We start from the raw sequence: 20,392 nt of genomic DNA on the forward strand, positions 1-20,392 counted from the left end.
GGCTTTGCAGACTATATACCGTCTGTTTTTCAACCACCAATTTGGGACTGCCTTGTAGTCCCAAAGCTGTCACAGACAGGGGCTTCCCAGGTGGCGCTAGGGGTAAAGAACCCGCCTGCCAATGCAGGAGACTTAAAAGACACCGGTTCAATCCCTGGGTCGGGAAGATCCCCTGGAGGAGGCCATAGCAGCCCACTCCAGTATATTTGCCTGGAGAATCCCATGGACAGAAGAGCCTGGCGGGCTACTGTCCATAGGGTCACAAAGAGCCAGACATGACTGAAGTGACTTAGCACACACCCACAATGGTACCTGACCCCTAGAATAGAAATAATACCAAAGCTGGTATTATGTCTGCAAAGCTGCTGCAGACAATCAGTAGACTAATGTGTTTGGCCGTGTGCAATAAACTTTTACTGGTGGACACTGAAGTATGAATTGCACTGGATTTCACATGTCAGAAAACAGTCTTCTTTTGATTTTTTCAGCCACTAAAAAATGTCAAAAGCATGCTTCACAGCAGGTCATAGCCAAACAGGGGCAGGCCAGTTTGGCTGGCTGATAGTGGATGGGAGTGTAGAGGACTCTTGAGAAACTCGGTCTGAATGGGAGGAGAGAAACGTGCTAGTAGTAGAGGCGGGTGTGGATGGGGGGTGGGGGAAGCTGTTTCCTAGAAGAGAAACCTGAAAGTGTGTGTATGTGTTTAATTTTTGGCTGCATCCCTTGGCATGTGGGACCTTAGTTTTCCACCAGGGATTGAACCCTGCACCCCCTGCGTTGGAAGGCAGAGTCTTAACCACTGACCTCCAAAACCACTGAAAAGTCCCTGAAAGTGGTTTTGGAGAACAGAAATGGTGGTGAAGACTGAGCTGCTGAAGATGGTGGAGGAAGATGATTCTTGGAGTAGTAGACGCTGAAAGAGGCAGGAAGCAGGTGGTGGAATGCTGGGTGTAGACTGAGGCGTGCTTCATAAGGGAGGAGGGAACACCACTTGCACTGGGGCTGGAGAGGAGGAGGAAGGCATGGGCACTGATGGCATACTGAAAGAGACTGACTGCAGGGTGAGGACGGTGAAGACTATTTTTGAGGATCTTGATTTTCCTAGTAAAAATGGAGGCAGGGCTCGAATTCCAGGTGACTGACCTGTTTGAGCTTCGAAGGCGGGGCTAAGGGAGCCTAGGCTTGGGGGTGGTGAGGGGAGGGAGGGGAGAGGAAGTTGTGAACCAGATACCCAAGTCCTTGCTGAATGTGTGAGAGTGATCAGGAAATCGTTCGAGGACCAGGGAAGGAGAGGGTGTTAGCGTTCAGGGCAGGGTGGGGCAGTTAGGAGCTTGGAATGCAACCAATGGGTAGTGAGAGGAGTGCCAGCTCCTCCTTGAAGCAACCTGATACAGGGCGTGAGATGTGTGTGTGTGTGTGTGTGTGTGTGTGTGTGTGCGTGTGTGTGTGTGTGTGTGTGTGTAGGATTGTGGAGTGGTGAGGGGTGTGTGTGTGTGTGTAGGACTGTGGAGTGGTGAGGAAATAAGCAGCCTCCACTTGAAACAGCTGCAGAGCATGTGATGTGCTGGGCGAGGCTCAGGGACTGGGGAAAGGGGGAGATGTAGCAGGCATCATGCAGCAACTGAGAGCGTTGGGTACTTTGATCCTAATGGAGGGCATTCCAGAAGGCACATGCAAGGACTGGCAGGGGGAGCAGCAGTGAGAGGAAAAATGGAGGGCGAGAGTCACACCAGACAGTGTTGAGTTGAGACAGAAGTATACTCTGAGGGGAGCCAAGGGCTCCCCTGCTAGGGTGTGGCCTGCCTGACAGAGTTATTGCCCTCTCAAGACTCCTTCTGGAACCCTGCTATAAAGATGTTGCTAGGGAGAGGGTAGGGGAAGGACACTAAGTTGCTGGGGCCATGTAATCAGAGGTAGAGTCTGGAGCTTGGAGAATTTTGCTGACTGTAGTCAGGAGAGCAGACTGTGACTTTTTTTTTTTTCTTAAGTTCCAAACACTAGGAGAATAAAAAATGGTTTTGTGCTGGGACAAAAAGAGCCTTGGATTGGGTGTTTAGGCCTGAAGAAGCTGAGATGCTCATTTGCTAGGTCTTCTGGGGTGACAGAGATAGGTCTCAGGAGGGAGGCAGTGGAGACACTGGGAATGATTCTCACTTGGGTTTTTTGTCTCTACACAGCCCAGCCTTGTGTGTACAGGGCAGTGTGGTTAGGCTGGAGGCAGGGTATAGGGACAGGCAGCCATGAAATTGGGAAGACAGGGGCAGACCCAGGTACTAAGAGGAGAGAATGGGTTCATAGTCACTGGCACAGATTCTGACCCAACGGGGCCAGAACTCCAAGATAAGCACCATTCCAGAACTTTCTTATTTTTAAGCTTACCATCTTAATGAACTGGTTAATGGGAGTGAATCCACATCGGGGCAGCTGGGAGTTGCCTGGATGTTGTTTGTGTTAGCAAAGAGGTTATGTGGCCATGAGATGAAAACGTTTGAGAGTCATGACTTCTAGGCAGTATGATAGGAATTGGATGGATAGCCAGTATCAACAGTATGAAAAAAATGAGAAAGAACATGTGTTGGTGGGGGTGAAATGAGCTCATTCAAAAACATTTCTAGGGGATTTCCCTGGTGATCCAGTGGCTAAGACTCCACACTCCCAATGCAGGGGGCCTGGGTTCAATCCCTGGTCAGGGAACTAGATCCCACATGCCACAACTAAGACCCAGCACATCTAAATAAATAAATAATTTTTAAAAAGCATTCTTAATTTTGGCAATTGGTAGGAGTCTCACCAGCATTACGTTCACGATCCAACAGGTAAAGGCCTGAGGGAGAGTGGCAGGTCAGGTCTTGGAATTGGAGTTCATTCCTGCAGAAGTAGAAATGAAACATCTAGAGAAAGTCTAGAGAGAACAAAAAGCCCACAAAGACTAATGAGTGATCTGAGATGAAGGGAGAAAATAGAAATCCACTATTCTCAGAGTGGTAAGAACTGTGAAAATCCTGGGTGCACGGTTGAGAGGCTGAGAACAGGGAAAATACTCTTTGAAGAAGAGAGATGAGATACGGTGTTAAAGGTGGCTTCTGAGCTGGGGAAATCTCCTTTAAGATGGCAGAGGAAAGGAGCAAGAGGAAAAGGAGAAACACATCACATCACAAAAGATTTCTTCCTGGGGAGGGAGGAGACTAGAGCACAGGGAAATTTAAGCACAAACCGACTGAATCTTTGTGAGATTGAGGAGTTTATCTGTAAGAGATGACTTACATCGGGTGTTTACGTGTAAAGAAAGCCGAGCATAAAGACACACGCAGAATCCTTGCCTTTGAGTCAATTATTTATGAACTATTACAGTGCTATTTTCCCCCCCTTTGAGGACACAACAAGGAGAATCCAATTTAAATTAAAGATGGAGATTTAGGCCCTTCCCAAGAGGACAACTTCTTATCCTGTTAAGAGACACTGGGGGACAATGTTGAGATGGGTTATGAAAGATCCATTCTTCTGAGACCTTTACGAATAGGATCAAACTAGACTGAGCACAATCTGCCACTGCTTTGATTACGCTGAACCCAGGTTTCTTTTCCAGAAGGCGGTAGACTAGATTCGACGGCCTTTCATTCCCTGGCAGCGGAGCCTGGGGGGAAGCTGATGTGGCGGGGGACAGAAGGCCAAAGTCATAAGGCCCAGCGAGCTGGGAGTGGCGCGTCCGCTTTAAGAGCGGCGGCGGCGGCGGCGGCGGCGCGCGCTCCGACGGCTTCCCTGGGGCCCCGCCCCTTTCCCGTGAGCCCTCGGGGAGTGGTCCGACCGCGGGCGGCTGCGGGTGAGGAGCGGGGCGGGCGGTGGGGGGAGTCATGGCTCGACGCGGCTGGCTGCGGGCGCCCCTCCGCCGCGGCGTCGACGGCGGCGGCCCCCGGGCCCGCCGGCTCACGCGGCCGCTCTGGTTACTTCTCGCAGTGGGCGTCTTTGGCTGGGCCGGGGCTTCGGACGGCGCTGGCGGAGAAGCGAGAGCCATGGACGAGGAAATCGTGTCAGAGAAGCAAGCTGAGGAGAGCCACCGGCAGGACAGCGCCAACCTGCTCATCTTCATCCTGCTGCTCACGCTTACCATTCTCACGATCTGGCTCTTCAAGCACCGCCGGGCCCGCTTCCTGCACGAAACCGGCCTGGCTATGATTTATGGCAAGTGTCTCAACCCCGTGTCTGCCCTGGGCGCTCCCCCTTTCTCTGTCCGCCGGCTGCCTCACCTCCTCTCCTGGCTCTGCTCGGCCTACGTACCGCTCCCCTTCCCATTGCTTCCATTTTCCGCCTCGCCTTTCTCCCGGATCTCCGTTTCTCTCCGTCGCCCCCTTTTTTCCCTGCTTCACTCCTCGTTTCTCTGCCTCACCCCATTTTCTCCTAAGCTTCGTCCCCCGTTTTCTCAGCCTCGCGCCCCCCTTTCCTCTGCCAGTCCACACCATTTTCCCTCCGACCCCACCTCCTTTTTCTTCCGCACCCCTCCTCTCCGCCTCTGCCTACCGAGCTCGGGACCCAGGACTGAGGATGGAAAGGGAGTGGGTGCGGTGTCTCGGATTGGGTTGAGGACTGGGGGAGGGGAAGCCAGCCCAGCTATCCATTTCTCTGGGATGTCAGTTCGTTTAAGGTCCATTGAAGCTGCAGCAGTATCTCTGCTGCTCAGCATCTGGCGTTCCCTTGGAGCCAGAGTCCACCTTTCCCCATCACCCAGCTCTTGCTATGCCCTGTCTTTTGGAGGCTGAGAAAAACCTGTACGGGAAAGAAGCCGAAGGCGGCTTAGGGCAATTTTGATGACATCTTGATGTATTGTACTAGGCTTGTGATATCTGATATGAATACATATGGTTGACTCTTCTAATTCAGGCCGTGCCGAGCTAAGGACAAGAGATAAAGATCTTCCGGCAGCGTGTTGTACTATAGGATGGTCAGAACAGTTCCGCCAAACAGTAATTAGGAGCACCACGCATATGCAGTGCGATGGGTGACTTGCTGATGGCATAAGGTTATTGACAGATTGTTGAGTAAATGGCTTCAGTTCTTGTGTCTTAGTGTGCTTTCTTTTTGAGATTTCTTATTTATCTTTATTTTTTGATCATAAGGGGAGAAGGGCAAATCAAACCACAGACTCAGAGGCATTTTGGCCTCTGCTGGGGACCCATGAGAGGAAAAGATGCATATTGCTGTCTTAATCTAGGATGACCAGGAGGGGATATATGGTTGGAGAGAAGAGGGCAGATAAACAGTCCTTTCTGTGCAGTTCATGAGTGAAGATTATCTGCATTTGAAACAGGCTTAAACTGATGAGCTTGTTGAGCTTTGTGTCTCAGACTTGCAGATAGGTGGGAGAAGCCTTGGCATAAAAAGACGTTTCTCCACGCACCCCCCCACCCCCATCCCTTTCCAGTAAATACAGACTTCTGGAATGTGCAGCTCAAGGGTAGCATAGCAAGGAAAGGTAGCTGTGTGTATCAGGAAAATGCAGGAACTCAGACTTATTTTTCATTTTTTTTTTACTTTTTTATTTTTCATTTGTAAGGTAATAAAATTCTAAGCCTGTGTGCAAAATATCTCTGCTTCTTAAGATTCTTAGATTTTAGACATATTGGGTGGTGGTTTTCATATTTCATGTTTTTGTATTCTATTTGCAGCACTCCTTAAGCTGAGTTAGTCAGATAAACTGTGTATCTCTGTTTAATTTCTCTGTATAACAGTGTGTGATTTATTTACTATCCTCAACAAACATTTGCTACTCAGCTTACTATGTTATGCACAGAAAATACAAAGAAATATATGATCCCTACCTTAAAAGAACTTACCCTTCTTGGGTAGACAAGTCATATAAAGAAAATAAAGGATCTTAAATTCCATTAAATGCCAAATGAGTATTACGGTGTTAAAATAAGGAACCGATCACTGTAACCTCTTTCCTATAGAGAGAGAGTATGATAAAGTGGTTCAAGATGGTTAGATCACAGGTCTGCAAATTGTTTCTGTAAGGGGCCACAGAGTAAATATTGTCAGCTTTGTGGATCACATCCATTTCTGTGTTGTGAAAATGTTTGTTTTGTTTTGTTTTTCTTTTTGTAAACCTTTAAAAATTTAAAAGCCATTCTTAGCTCTTGTATCATACAAAAACAGACCATCACCGTGATTTCTAGCCCATGCTTTAGAGTCAGACCTGGGTTCCTATCTCGCTGTGCCAATAGCTCTGTGATCTTGGGCAAGTTCACCATCTTACACTGTCATCTATAAATTAGGAACAATGATAGTAGCATTATTGTGAGGAAGAAATGTTTTTAGCTCAGTATCTGACCCCTAAGTGAATGCTCATTAAATGAGAGTTTCAATTGCATTATTATTGCTGTTATAACTGCATTTTCTCAGGTTAAGCTCAGAATGATTCTTTTAATTGACTCAGTCTTGTAAGTTAAGAGGCAGACATAGTATTTTTTACAAAAGTCAAATAGAGACTTAGAATTGCCCTGACAACATTTGTTCTTTGGTAGTTGATATCATTAACCTCCTCTAATTCTTGGGCTACAGGAGAAAAGTGGGATTACTGATTTCCTTCCCTGATGTTTCTAAGTTAATAAAAAGTGATGGAGTACCTTAGTGTTGGTGTTGTGTGAAGAAAAAACAAGGGTGTCTCTTGTGGAATATAAAGTAAAAGAGATTTACCTGGGTGTCAAATCGGGTTGATTTGCCATGACTTGGCATTCTTTAGCCTGTCCCATTTTCTCAATATGGGTGATCGGGGGCTGTGGATGAACAGCCTCCTGACCAACTCCCAAATCCAGTTTGAGAATAGGTGAGGCTCAAAGTACTTTCAGTGCCATGAAAATTAGGACATTTTCTAGTCATGATTACCATCTGCCATTTACCTTTTCTTACAACTTGTACCATTATAGCTATTATGTTAATATAGTACTTTAAGACCTTTATTTTTTAGTTTTACTTCCAGATGAAAAGACTTCTTACTCTGGGAATGTCCAGATCGCCAAGATTCAGTCCACTGATGATTTAGCTACCTAAATCCTGGAAAAATGCTACTTAAAATAAGCCTCTCCTTTATCTTTTTGAGAAGCAAGGGTAAAAAAAGAAAACGAGATTAAATTGCCAATGTGGTCACTTTCTAGGTTGTAATATAGCCTAGTTACAAACAATGTTGAAGCACCCAAGTGTTCTGTTCACTGGGCTAGTTTGCTTACGAAGCTTCAAAGTGAGTCACCGTTACTAAGTCTGAAAACTGCAGTGTGCTTTTAGATGGTATAAAAAGCAAAAAGCAAGGAAGCAGTACTTATTATTGCCTGAAACTACAGCATCCAGAGTCCCAAGTTTAACTAATGTGATTCATCAATAAATATTTATTGTCTTTGATGTATGAGACATAATGGGAAAATACAGATGAGTCATCCTCCCTGCCCACAAAGCACTTACAATCTAGTGACTGAATAGGAAGTGTTTACTGAACATTATAACGTTAGACACTGCTAGATGGTCTCCAGATATCTCATTTAAACCTCATAACGACCCTGTAAGATGGGTACTATTATCTTTCCCATTTTACAGATGAGGAAATTGGGGCACAGGGAGGTTCAGTGACCTGCCTGAAGTAACATAACTTGTCAGTATGAAGTTCAGTCAGTCAGCCTCAGAGCCCCATTCTCTTAGCCTCTTAAAACATATTACCTCATGTCGAAGAGATAAAGCTTATTTATGAAAACGAACTATGTTAGTATTATCATCACTACGTATGAGGAAACTGAGGTTCAATGAGAGATTATCTACGCTAGAATCACAGACTAGAACTTGATGGAGCCAGAATTGATACTTCTATCTGCCCTCCAAACTTGTGCTTTTTCTCCTTCACTATGTTATATTAAATTTCATAAGATCAGATATGAAGGGAGTTAATACTTAAAGTTACAGGGGTTTTAAAGTGAGTTGTGAGGGAAACCTGTGAGAGAATGGAGACACAACCACCAGAGAACAAGTTAGTGACATGAGAGCCAGGAAGTGATAAGAAAATTATAAAGACTTTGGAAATAGAAAATGCAGATTTTAATTCTGGTTTTGTCAATGCCAAATAATGTTGGGAAAGTCATTTATCCCCATTTTATAGATGAGAAAATAGTGATAGACTCATAATAGTTGGATTAATTTTTAAGACAGAATCTAACAGCATTCTTCAAGAAGCAGATAAATATTATATATGTATACACACACATATACAAATATGCATATATTTTTAATCTGTAGAAATCTTTATCAATTTTGGCCATACTTAAGTTTCTTCCATATTTTTGACTATCAGAGGCTTCTAGTATGATAAGCTGGAAGGATGTGCTGAAATCCATTAAAAAACCAGTTTCCACTATGGGACTCATACAGTGGTTGGGCCTTGGGTCCAGAGGGCCTGAGTCCTCAGTCCTTGGGAGGGTCTCCAGCACAAGAGGGTCAGGAATGTGTAGGAAGGGAGGGACTTGTCTCTTGTGAAAGATATCTCTTTGTGGTTGTACACTTTGTTGCCTGACAGTGGTAATTTTAAATGTCATGATATCAATATTTTTTGTGCCTCTGTGTAGGAAGCGAGAATTTTCTGCCTTATCCCCTTAACAAAGCACTCCTTTTGTGTACTTTCTCTTTACTGAGAATTGCCTTAACTCCATGATTAGGATTTGACCTTTCACAGAGCCCAAGTTAACTTGATCTGTCAACTTTATTCAAAGAAATTCTAATTTTTCAGCTGTCTGATGCTGTAATAAGAAGATCTGATTTTTTTGCAACCTAAGTAATTATTCTCCTTGCTGGTGTTTTAACTGCCAGGGTATAAGATTTGTCCAAGTGCCGAGCCCTCCTCAGGACACACAGTGACATTTCAGCATTGGGTTGGGGTGCAGTAGAACCTGTGGGTACTCTTCCTTATATAGTTAGGCTTGGGGATAAGGCAAGAATTTATGCTGATATTATTGCTGCTTGTAATAGCTTAACTGTGATTTTTGTGCATCAATGTAAGGGGACAACTTAGTACTACTGAGCCTCTTAATTAGGAGGTCTTATGGGATAGTAGAAAAAAGAGCTATTTCCATATCATATAGACAGGATGACTGTGGAGTGATAACCTTTTCTCTCCCAGATTATGTTTATCAAACACAGTATCCAGCCATCACTTTTTAATTTTGTTTTTTGGAGGTGAGATATTTTCAAAGTGTATCTTTTCCTGGTAGCTTAGTGGTAAAGAATCTGCCTTCCAGTGCAGGAGACATGGGTTTGATCCCTGGGTTGGAAGATCCCCTGGAGAAGGAAATGGCAACCCACTCCAGTATTCTTGCCTGGGAAATCCCATGGACAGAGGAGCCTGGTGGGCTACAGTCTATGGGATCACAAAACAATTGAACATGACTTAGTGACTAAACAGCAAGATCAAATCTTTCAATTATTATTTATTAAATTTTAAATAAATTTATACCCCTTTACCCATTTCTCCCATCCCTTTCCATCTGCCTCTGGCAACCACCAGAGCTTGTATCTATTGAGCTTGTTTTTTGTTTTATTCTTTTTAAGATTCCACATAAAAGAGAATACAGTATTTGTCTTTCTCTGTCCAACTTATTTCACTTAGCATAATGCCCTCAATGTCCATCATGTTGTTTCAAATATCTGAATCTTTGTTAAAATGTTTTTTAGAGTCCATGTCATTGTACTGGTTACCAGTTACTCATTGTTGCTCATTTAAAAGAAGAAAATTACATGTGACTATAAGTTGAAGAGAAGGATCCTTCATCTCTGCTGCTTCCTCCTCCATTCCCAGCCAACTACTGCTCTGGCACTCCCCATTTCTGCTTTATCACTCCCCACTCTGGCCTAGCTCCTGCCTCCACTACTTCACTGAAATTGCTCTTACCAAGGTCACCTGTGACCTCCTTGTTGCCAAACCCAATTGACACTTCTTAATGCTTGTCTTCCTTGACTTTGCTGCAGCATTTACTAGTTTTCATCACTTCCTCCTCTGTTCTTCCTATGCCTGTGGCTTTTCTTTCTTAGACTCCTTCATCGTCTTCTTCTCTTCTACCAGCCCCTTAATTTTGGCATAAAACTCTGGGCATATATCCATAGTCCTCTTCTCACTTTGTTTGCTCCCTAGGTAATCCCTTCTGCACTTGACTTCAACCATCTTATGACTGCCAAGTGTATATCGCCAGTCCAGACCCTCCCCCTTCCTTGAGGTCCAGATCCCACATACTCAACTGTGCATGTATCACAGGTACATCAAACTCAACATGTCCAAAATGAAGCTGCGCATTTCCCCTAGAAATCTGTCCCCTGCCTCACTCACTGGCCCAGCTTATCCATCTAGTTGCCAAGTCACTTTAGGTTCCTCTTAGTTTTTCATCTGCCTTGCTCCCAGTCTTCTCAGTCACCAAATTCTTTTACAAGATAATACTTTCTAAAAAATCTCCCTCTCTCCCTATCTCTGCTGTCTTAGATTAGGCCCTGCATTCTTAGTGCTGAATAACCTCAGTGGCCTTCTTATCTGACCTTTCCGAACCTCTGTAGTCTAGACCAGTCATGCTAAAATAGAAATCTGATGTCAAGCCCCTGCTTATAGGCTTTCTATGGCTTCATTTGCTTTCAGGATAAAGTCTAAACTCCCTTCCCCAACATGCAAGGTCTTTCGTGATTCAGCTCCTGCCAGTCTTTCACACCTCAACTCTTGACACTTGATATCCCAGCCATCCTGAACTATTTATGATTCCCTGAATGGGCTATGTTTTCTCACTCTTCCGTGACTGGATATGTACTGCTAGTCCTCATACCTGGGAAACCATTTTCTCTTACTTTGTTACTTGCTTAGATGACACCTCTGGAAAGACTTTCCTAATGTCCCACTCCCTTTGCCAAGTGGACTGAGAGCTACTTGAAGGAGGGACCTTGTTTTCATTTGTGAACCCTGTGGGCCTACTTAGCATAATAGTCCATTCACATATATTAAAAGAAAGACTGACCAGTTAGAGTGGATGGAGACAGGAAAGTAAAATGCCATTAAAGCAGAGTTAAGGAAAGTTCCAGATGTTTGAGTTCAATTTGCAGTTGAGGTATATCTATACACTGAAGCATTATTTGACCATAAAAAGAAATGAAGCACTGATATATGCTACAACATGGATAAACCCTGAAAACATTATGCTAAGGAAAAGAAGCCAGACATAAAAGGTCACGTATTGTAGGATTCCATTTATATGAAATATCCGGAATAGGCAGATTTATCTAGAGGAAAAGTAGATTAGTGGCTGTCAGGGGATGGCAGTTGGGGTGGGGGAAGTGGAGAGTGACTGCTAATAGGTCTAGGGTTTCTTTTTGGAGCAATGAAAATGTTTTGGAATTGGAAAGTAGTGATCAGTATACAACTTTGTGAATATACTAGAAGCCACTGAATTGTACAGTTTAAAAGGATAAACTTTGTGGTACTTGAGTTATATCACAATAAAGTCATTTTTAAACATTTTTGATCAATCTAGGTTTATAGTACTTAGAACATTGTGCATAACTGAATATCAATATGATGATCCAGGTAAAATTCTAATAATACATTGATATCATAGTGTCAAAGTCAGTTCTTCTGTCCATGTTTTCATTTTGAAACATATTTTAAAATTAAAATCTGAACCTTTAGTATTAGAAGAACTCAATCTACAAACATTAACTTTCCAGTTTGTAAAAATTGTATTTGGCCAGCCATGTGCTTTAGGAGGAGAAGGCAATGGCACCCCACTCCAGTACTCTTGCCTGGAAAATCCCATGGATGGAGGAGCCTGGTAGGCTACAGTCTATGGGGTCCCTAAGAGTCGGACACGACTGAGCGACTTTACTTTCACTTTTCACTTTCATGCATTGGAGAAGGAAATGGCACCCCACTCCATTGTTCTTGCCTGGAGAATCCCAGGGACGGAGAAGCCTGGTGGACTGCCGTCTATGGGGTCGCACAGAGTCGGGCACGACTGAAGCGGCTTAGCAGCAGCAGCAGCAGCAGCAGCAGTGCTTTAGGAATGACTTAAGAAAATAGCAAGAAGTTAGTTAGGACTTGTGAATTGGTATTAATAGATGGAGATGGTAAACATATTTCTAACATAATTATACTGTCAGGTTGGGACACCTTGGAGCATGTACTGTGTACAGATGATCTGAAGGTATTTCCTCATTTTGTTACTTTCCTAATCACTTATTTATATATTGATCTAGGAATACAATATGCATTGTTACCCCTGGGGATATTTTCCCCTCCTGTCACTGGAGTTATATTGGGCACTTAGATTTGTGAATTTAGTAGGACTTTAAAATGTAAACTGCATTTGGTCTAAAAATGAATTTTGAGCTACAGGAAACTATCATAAGAGATTTTCTGTTATTAATCCAGAGGTATGTGTGGGGTACACAAGAAGTAGTTTCTGTATGAAAGCAGAGCTTATTCTTTTATTATTTCCAGGTCTTTTGGTGGGCCTTGTGCTTCGATATGGCATTCACGTTCCAAGCGATGTGAATAACGTGACCCTGAGCTGTGAAGTGCAGTCAAGCCCAACTACCTTATTGGTAAATGTTAGTGGAAAATTTTATGAGTATACACTGAAAGGAGAGATTAGTTCACATGAACTCAATAACGTTCAAGATAATGAAATGCTTAGAAAGGTAAGTTCTTCATTAAAGAGAACCTTTGGATTTTTTAAAAAGTATATAATAGCAGCAAAGTGATTCAGGAGAAAAATAATGAATTTTTAATGATATTTAGAATAATCAGTATTTTCAAATGCAGTAAAACCTCAATGAATGAATGTAATGCAGTGCTAAGGAAATTGTCATGTCTACAGTTTGATTTTCTGATTGAAACTAAGTACTGTAATTGTTTTTGTTTCACTCTGTAATGTTTACAGTTGTAATAAATGGTAACCGGTATTGAGTTAAGCAGAATTTATAAATATTTCTTTCAATTTGCTTATGGCCCTTGGAGTTTTATAGTACTTTAGCACATAGCATTTATATGATAATACCTAAAATATTCCATGAATATTTTTTTGAATTCTTTCTTGCCTTGATTGTGTTGTAGAGTGCTTAGTCACTCAGTCCCATCTGACTCTTTGCAACCAGTAGGACTGTAGCCTGCCAGGCTCCTCTGTCCATGGGATTTTTCAGGCAAGAATACTGGAGTGGGTTGCCATTTCCTCCTCCAGGGATCTTCCCAACTCAGGGATTGAACCTGCATCTCCTGTGTCTCCTGCGTTGCAGGCGGATTCTTTACCCACTGAGCCAGGAGGGATGCCCTTGTGTTGTATACTGAGCACAATTTAATCTTTCTTTGATTCATAAGGGCCTCAACCTGAGTATCAGGTACTGTCCCATGGTGTGCATGAAACTTGATGTAGGTTGGTTTCAGTCTTACTGGCTCCCAGACATTCCTGGAGCTGCTTTCTCCTGACCCATTCATAGTTCCCATCCTGACGTGTCTCAGGGCCTCATATCTCTGTTTTCATCCACTCTTGACCATTTGCCTCCACGTCTGCTTTCTACATTGACAGGACTTGGCTTTTACAGCTACTTGGTTGTGTTTTTGACCATCTTTAATGCTTTTCAAAATTTCACACAAACTTAAATTTTACTTTGCAGCTAGAGCTTTTTTCTACCTGTGGAAAATTCTAGTTCCTTAAAAGCTCTAGGAAATGAACTTTTAGCTTGGCTATGTGTGTAGCTGCTCTGTGTTCATGTCAAATCCTACTGTAGCCTTATGAACAGAAGGGGACATCTGTATTATTATAGGGAATAGATAGTAAAAGGAATGGGCTGTCAGGACTAGAAATCTGATTTGTACAGAAACTTTTTATATTATGTTATATACCTTTAGAGATGTTACCTATGCAAGAACTCTGTTTCCTCTTGCCAACAATAATTCTGTACTCCCAGATTTTATGTTACCAGTTTGGGGCCTCTTTTATTTAAAGCAAAGACATGTTCATACTTTCTCTTATTTTGAAGAGTGTTACTATCATTTTAACCTACTTTGCATAGATAGGATGTAACTGATTGTTCCAATGCTATCTCCTTGTCATTTGGTTGAGAAGTGGAACACCAGCTATCCTGTATGAAATATTTTTCAGTTACCGCAGTGGTACTGTTCTTGCCTTTCACCAGTTTAACATTTAATCTTTTTTTCTTTTTGCTCATTTCATAGTGTAATAAGAAATTTCTGAGCGAATTCATCTAAAAGAACTCTTTATTTTAACAGGTTACTTTTGATCCAGAAGTATTTTTCAACATATTACTTCCTCCTATCATATTTTATGCAGGATATAGCCTGAAAAGAGTAAGTGCTTTTGTATTTCATATGCTTTGAACACCCTTACACTCCACGGGCTTTACCATCGCTGCTGCTCAGAAATGGCCAGCTCACCCCTCGCTTCTCCCTCTCCTGATCCTTTTGAGATGCTGAATTTAATGCCTGTACAAAAAGTCTCTCTTAGTTATTTCTTTTAATGGATAATGCATTTAATATTAGCATAGTACACTAGAATATGAAACCTTTTCTTTTAAAAATAATTGGTGAATATTCTAACACAGTAAAACTTTTTTCCTATCAGAGACATTTCTTTCGAAACCTTGGGTCAATCCTAGCATACGCTTTTCTTGGAACTGCAATTTCTTGTTTTGTAATTGGGTGAGTATTTGAAGCTTAAAACACTTTTAGCCTTCAAATTATAATTTTAAAATAATGCATATTTGACTTCTGCAGTATTGTATTCTTGAATGTGTCTAAGGACTTTTGTAGTAAAATGTATTCATATAGGTAATAAGTTCTTTGAATTTTCCTTAAGGCTAAGGCATTACGATATTTAAATGACATGCAGTAAATGTGGGATTAGTCACAAAGTACTAATAGTAGACCCGTCTTATTCTTATTGTATTCTAACTTCTTTCACAGTTGATGTTTTTTCTAAAGTAGACATATGTTTATTGAACAGATCAATAATGTATGGCTGTGTTACACTGATGAAAGTAACTGGACAACTTGCCGGAGATTTCTACTTTACAGATTGCCTGCTGTTTGGTGCCATCGTATCGGCAACTGATCCAGGTATGTTTTACATGAATGTGGAGCTTGAGTACCTAAGGTGTACAGTGTTTTTCCAACAACACACGTGCATGTATTTCTTGCTTTGAGGTGTAGAATTCAGGATTAGGTATTCCCCATCTTGCTATACTTTCCAGTTGTGGAAGGAAAAAACAAAATTCATGGATCCTTTTGGCTTAAGCACACAATTTTTTTCCTCTTTATTATATGTCCTAATACTGGTCCACAATTTGATGCTTTTTAGATGAAGACCGTAAAGCATTTCCTTCAAGAATTTTAGGTTGGTCTCTATCCCAGGTGACAGGGTATAGAAGACAAACTGTATTAGTTAAGAATGGGCAATGATGATACATTTCTTTTCAAGCTTCTAGAAAACAGATCCCTAAAAATCTGTTGACATTTAGCTAATCTGAATTTAAGAGTAAGAAAAATTGTTCTAAAATGACTGTTGGAAGGCCATTATACGAACAAGTGTGATTTGGGGCCATTGGTGGGTTGTAATGTATATTACAGAGCTATTTTCAGAAAATTGGCTTTCTGATTATGGAGTAGTTTTGATATTATCATGACGTGACAGTGAATTTTGTTGTATTGAGTTAGATGAGTTAGACTGTAGTTTTCCTGATATAATATTGGTGATCTTCACAGCTACATTCAAATTAAGAATTTAGAGCATGTTTAGGCTGACAATGTAGGGATAAGAGCAGAGACTGCATTTTTTGAACTAAGGACACAAGTTTTCTTTTACTAGATTTTGTTTTCTTGGTAGGTTTGTTTCGTTTTACCCTTTGACCTTGTAAGTTAATAATCTTCTTTAATTATCATCCAGCATAATCAAAGTTTATCTCTGAATTCCTGTGTTAACTCTGATAACACAGGGCATTTTAGAAAGTGGGAAAATATGCTCTATACTCTGTAAGAAATGATTTTAAAAGCTCAGAGGACATTTTAGAGAGGCATTTTTGTAGTCTGGCATTTTTAAAACTGAAAAGCAAATCACCTCCTTAAAGACAGTCGAGACTGCCCCCTTGTTGTTTGTAGCTATTCCCATTATCAGTATGAAGATGGGATGGTTTTTGCAGGAAGCTAGTGGTCTCTGTTCTCCATATTCTCTTACTGGAAGCAAAGTCCTCAACTTTTCAAAGTCTAGGAGAAATCTCAGTCAGTTGGACTGGCTACATTACTTAAAACTTCTGGTTTTGTTTTAGTGGGAGTATTGCCTGGATGCCTCAAGCAGAACTGTTTTGCTTATATGAAGCTGAATGGTTATATTTCTTCTGAGTTATATAGGTATTTACCCCTATAATAATTCTATTATTTTGCAGTTGTTCACTTGATAGAAGGGGGAGCCATAGGTTCTTTTTAAAATTTTACAGCATTGTTCCAGCCCTCCTTTTTGCCTTCTCTTGGTTAGCTTTGCTATCAGGATTTTCCAGATGAAATGCTTTGCAGTGGACACTTTATCTTTTAAAGTACAAGCTTCCTGTTTTTTAGTTGGCATTTGAAGAGGTTCTCCCAACTCTGGTTGTAATAATCTTTCATGTTTGCTTGAGTTTATTTAGCAAGTGAGCTGTACGTGACTCAGCAATTAAAGTTACAATGCAACTTCAGTCTCCTCTGATTTTCTAAGAATTCTCATGTAATGGTTTTCTAAGAGAAGGTGTTTTTTTTTTTCCTCTCAAGCTGAAATAGTCTGATAGTTGTCTTCTTATTAAGTTAAATATAGCAGCTATAATTCTGGTCATAAATTTTATGCCAACCGGAAACCAAACTCATGTTTTCATTTCCCACTGTCTCTGCTAAGCTGGTATGCTTGAAATTTACAAGTCAAATAGAAGTGAGTTATAAGGCTCCAAGGAAAAAATGAAGTTTGCAGCAGGAAATGCTTTTTGTAATAGTCTTCTTTATCAAAGATTAATGATCACCTGGTCTGTAAGAAATTCTGAATGTATTTTTTATGGGAAAGAAATGTACAAGGCAAGATTATTAGCATTTGCATAAAGAATGTAGGCCAACTCAGTCCTCCAAGGTTATTTTTGACTGTTAGAAAAAGGAAGGAGATATTACAGGTACACAGTTAGGGAAAAGAAAAATATTGACATAAAATTACTGAATCTTTAATATGGTATGAATGTTTGTTAGGATTGAATTCTGAGATGAAGAAAGGAATTTCCAAATAACTAGTATGATCATCTATGGAGGGAAATATGTTATATTTGTAATGTCTTAATATTCCTGTGACTCTTTCTACTTGCTAGTGACTGTTCTTGCCATATTCCACGAGCTTCAAGTTGATGTTGAACTCTATGCACTTCTTTTTGGTGAAAGTGTCCTCAATGATGCTGTTGCCATAGTGCTCTCTTCGTAAGTGTTTTTTTTTTTTCTTATTTTATTCTGTATGTTGAACATTAGGATTCTAAGAACCAGAAGTCACTTATTGAGTAGAGTACATTATGAATAGAAACATTTGAAAAACTGAAGTATTTTTCCCCTGTGAATAAATGTATACTTATTGATAACATGGAAAATTCATAGAAACCAAAAAAAGAGGGGAAGGAATATATGTATATGCATGGCTGATTCAGTTTGCTGTACAGCAGAAAATAAGACAACATTGTGAAGCAGCTATACTCCAATACTTTTTTTTTTAAAAATGCACAGAAGAAAAGGAAGGAAAAGTGACATGTATCCCTGACACCTAAAGACAATTACTGTAAGCATTCTAGGACATTTTAAAAATTTCTTTCCTTCTATACATAATATTTTTACATAGTTGTGATTGTAGTGTATATGTAATTTTGCATTCTGTTCTAACATGGACATTTTTTCTTCAAATTGAATTTTTTGGCATAGCTATATATTCACATGGTTCAAAAATCAAAACTATATAGAAAGGTATACATTGAAAAGTCACATTCTCACTCCTGTCCTCATCCACCTATCCCCTCAGTCCCTTTAGGTAACCATTTTTATTAGTTTCTTGTGTATCCTAGTGTTTCTTCAAATGCAAGCATGTATATGAATAAATATTCTTAATTTGCCTCATTTCATATTTTAAAAGTAGCATGCTGTATATGTTCTATACCTGACTTCCTCTCACATAACTACATTCTGGAGATCTTTCTGTATCAAAGCAAGGAGTTTCTCATTCTTCATTTACAGGCACATAGTATTCTGTGTACAATACTATGAACTGTACTGTAGTTTACTTAATCAGTCTTCTATTGCTGGAAACATAAAGGGTTTACAGTTCTTTACTATCTCAAATAATGTTGCTGTGATTAACTTTGAACTTGCCTGTTTTATATGTACATTAGTATATTGGTTATTGGTAGGATAAATTCTCAGAAGTGAGATTAGTGGGTTAAAGGGTAAATACATTTGTAATTTTGTTAAATTGCTAAAATGCCTGTCAATTAGCTGTTCTGCATTTTAGCCACCAAATTATGAGAGTGCCTGTTTCCTCACAACTTCACCAACCTGGCAGACTTTGCTATTTTTGCCAATTTGATGATTAAGAAATACTTCATACTTTAATTCATATTTCTCTTATTTAACATAATCATTTCAGAAACTTAATTTTTAGAAGTGCTAAGTAGTATACTTTTTAAATTTATTTTTTAATTGAAGGATAATTGTTTTACAGAATTTTGGTAAAGAATCCCCCTGCAATGTGGGAGAGCTGGGTTTGATCCATGGGTTGGGAAGATTCCCTGGAGAAGGGAATGGCTACCCACTCCAGTATTTTGGCTTGGAGAATCCCCATGGACTCCATGGGGTCACAAAGAGCAGGACACTTTTTGAAAACAATGAAAATGAGCAGTATTTTAATCTCAGTATAGAAATCACTATATATGCTACTAGAAGATATTTGCAGGTGAAAGAGTGGATGTGAACCTCTGAGGAGCTGTGGCCTGCCAACTCACTCCTACTAAGCAAATATCTAACCCTATAGACAACTGCCTTTACTCTACACCAGAACTTTCTACAAGAGAGAAGTAAAACTCCCTCACCTTTCCTCCTTACTTTTATTTCTCTCCTTAATTTCCACTTCATTAACCATAAAAGAGCAGTCAGCCACTGACTCTGGTTTACACAACTTGATTTACCCCATTGTCTAACTGCAAAGTGGAAAATTATCCTTTCTGAGATGTAACACTAATTCCTTAAATGTTGTGCATGAAGATGTGCTAAAGATCAGATCTTCTTTTGTGAATGTAGTGCATATAAATTCTACCCCCTCTACCATATTTATTGCCAGAATTTTTTGCGACTATGGTGGCTCAGATAGTAAAGCATCTGCCTGCAGTGCCGGAGACCGAGGTTTGATCCCTGGGTAGGCAAAATCCTCTGGAGAAGGAAATGGCAAACCACTCTAGTATCCTTGCCTGGAAAATCCCATGGACAGAGGAGCCTGGTGGGCTGCAGTCCATGGGGTCTCAAAGAGGCAAGCATAAGTGAGCGACTAACACTTTCACTTTCGTAGGAGGTTCCTAACTGAAGTGCTTGGCATTACATTTTTCATCATCTTTCGTTTGCCTTTAAAAGTACATTAGATAGCTCAGCTGGTAAAGAATCCGCCTGCAATGCAGGAGACCCTGGTTCGATTCCTGGGTCGGGAAGATCCCCTAGAGAAGGGAACGGCTACCCACTCAAGTATTCTGGCCTGGAGAATTTCATGGATTGTATAGTCCATGGGGTCTCAAAGAGTCGGACACGACTGAGCAACTTTCACTAGATGTGAATAGTCTACTTTGTGTTGACTTCTGTTTGGTGATTTTCTAATGTGTATATTCTGTAGAAACAGCCTTGTGGAAAGAGGGGGACCCCTTCCTGAAGGACTTCTCTTAGGCAGTTAACAGGTTAAGGTATCCATTCTCGAAATTTATGTTGGAAGTTGTTTTTATTTGTTTTTTGACCTGTTAGAGTGACAGTAACTTTTTTTGCTGTTAATGTCAATACTTTAATTTGGTGAGGGTGGAGTGAAACTGATTCCCTCATTGCTGTATGAGGTAGAGCTGTATGTGCTGATAGTGTTGTGTATACCTAGAGATGGTCTACGTTGAATAGTATTCCTCTGAATGGGTATACCATGATTACCCTAGAGACCTAAGTTCATACTAATTTAAAATATGTTTTGAGGGTCATTTACATTTTATAAAATGTAAGTATGAGTAGACAAACATGACAGAAACTGTTTAGCTTTACTAGTCACCAGAGATATACATGTTAAATTAGTGGCCATTTTTACCTATTCAGTTACCA

The 20,392-nt window shown here is 40.8% G+C and overlaps 1 protein-coding gene across 3 annotated transcripts in view; it reads left to right on the top strand.

Annotated features, from left to right (window-relative positions):
* Positions 1-3,669: 3,669 nt before the first annotated feature.
* The window catches only part of SLC9A6 (solute carrier family 9 member A6), a 51,056-nt gene continuing 34,333 nt past the window's right edge, over positions 3,670-20,392 (top strand). The window contains exons 1-7 of one of the 3 annotated variants that reach the window (XM_025277345.2): positions 3,670-3,820; positions 3,955-4,179; positions 12,497-12,696; positions 14,285-14,362; positions 14,637-14,713; positions 15,018-15,130; positions 17,386-17,491. In XM_025277345.2, coding sequence (XP_025133130.1) covers positions 4,011-4,179; positions 12,497-12,696; positions 14,285-14,362; positions 14,637-14,713; positions 15,018-15,130; positions 17,386-17,491 — 743 coding nt within the window. In that variant the 5' untranslated portion in view covers positions 3,670-3,820; positions 3,955-4,010. The other 2 variants (XM_006056250.3, XM_025277346.2) reach the window with 2 other exon arrangements.

The sequence above is a fragment of the Bubalus bubalis genome, chromosome X (genome assembly GCF_019923935.1).
Source record: "Bubalus bubalis isolate 160015118507 breed Murrah chromosome X, NDDB_SH_1, whole genome shotgun sequence".
Taxonomy (NCBI): Eukaryota; Metazoa; Chordata; class Mammalia; order Artiodactyla; family Bovidae; genus Bubalus; species Bubalus bubalis.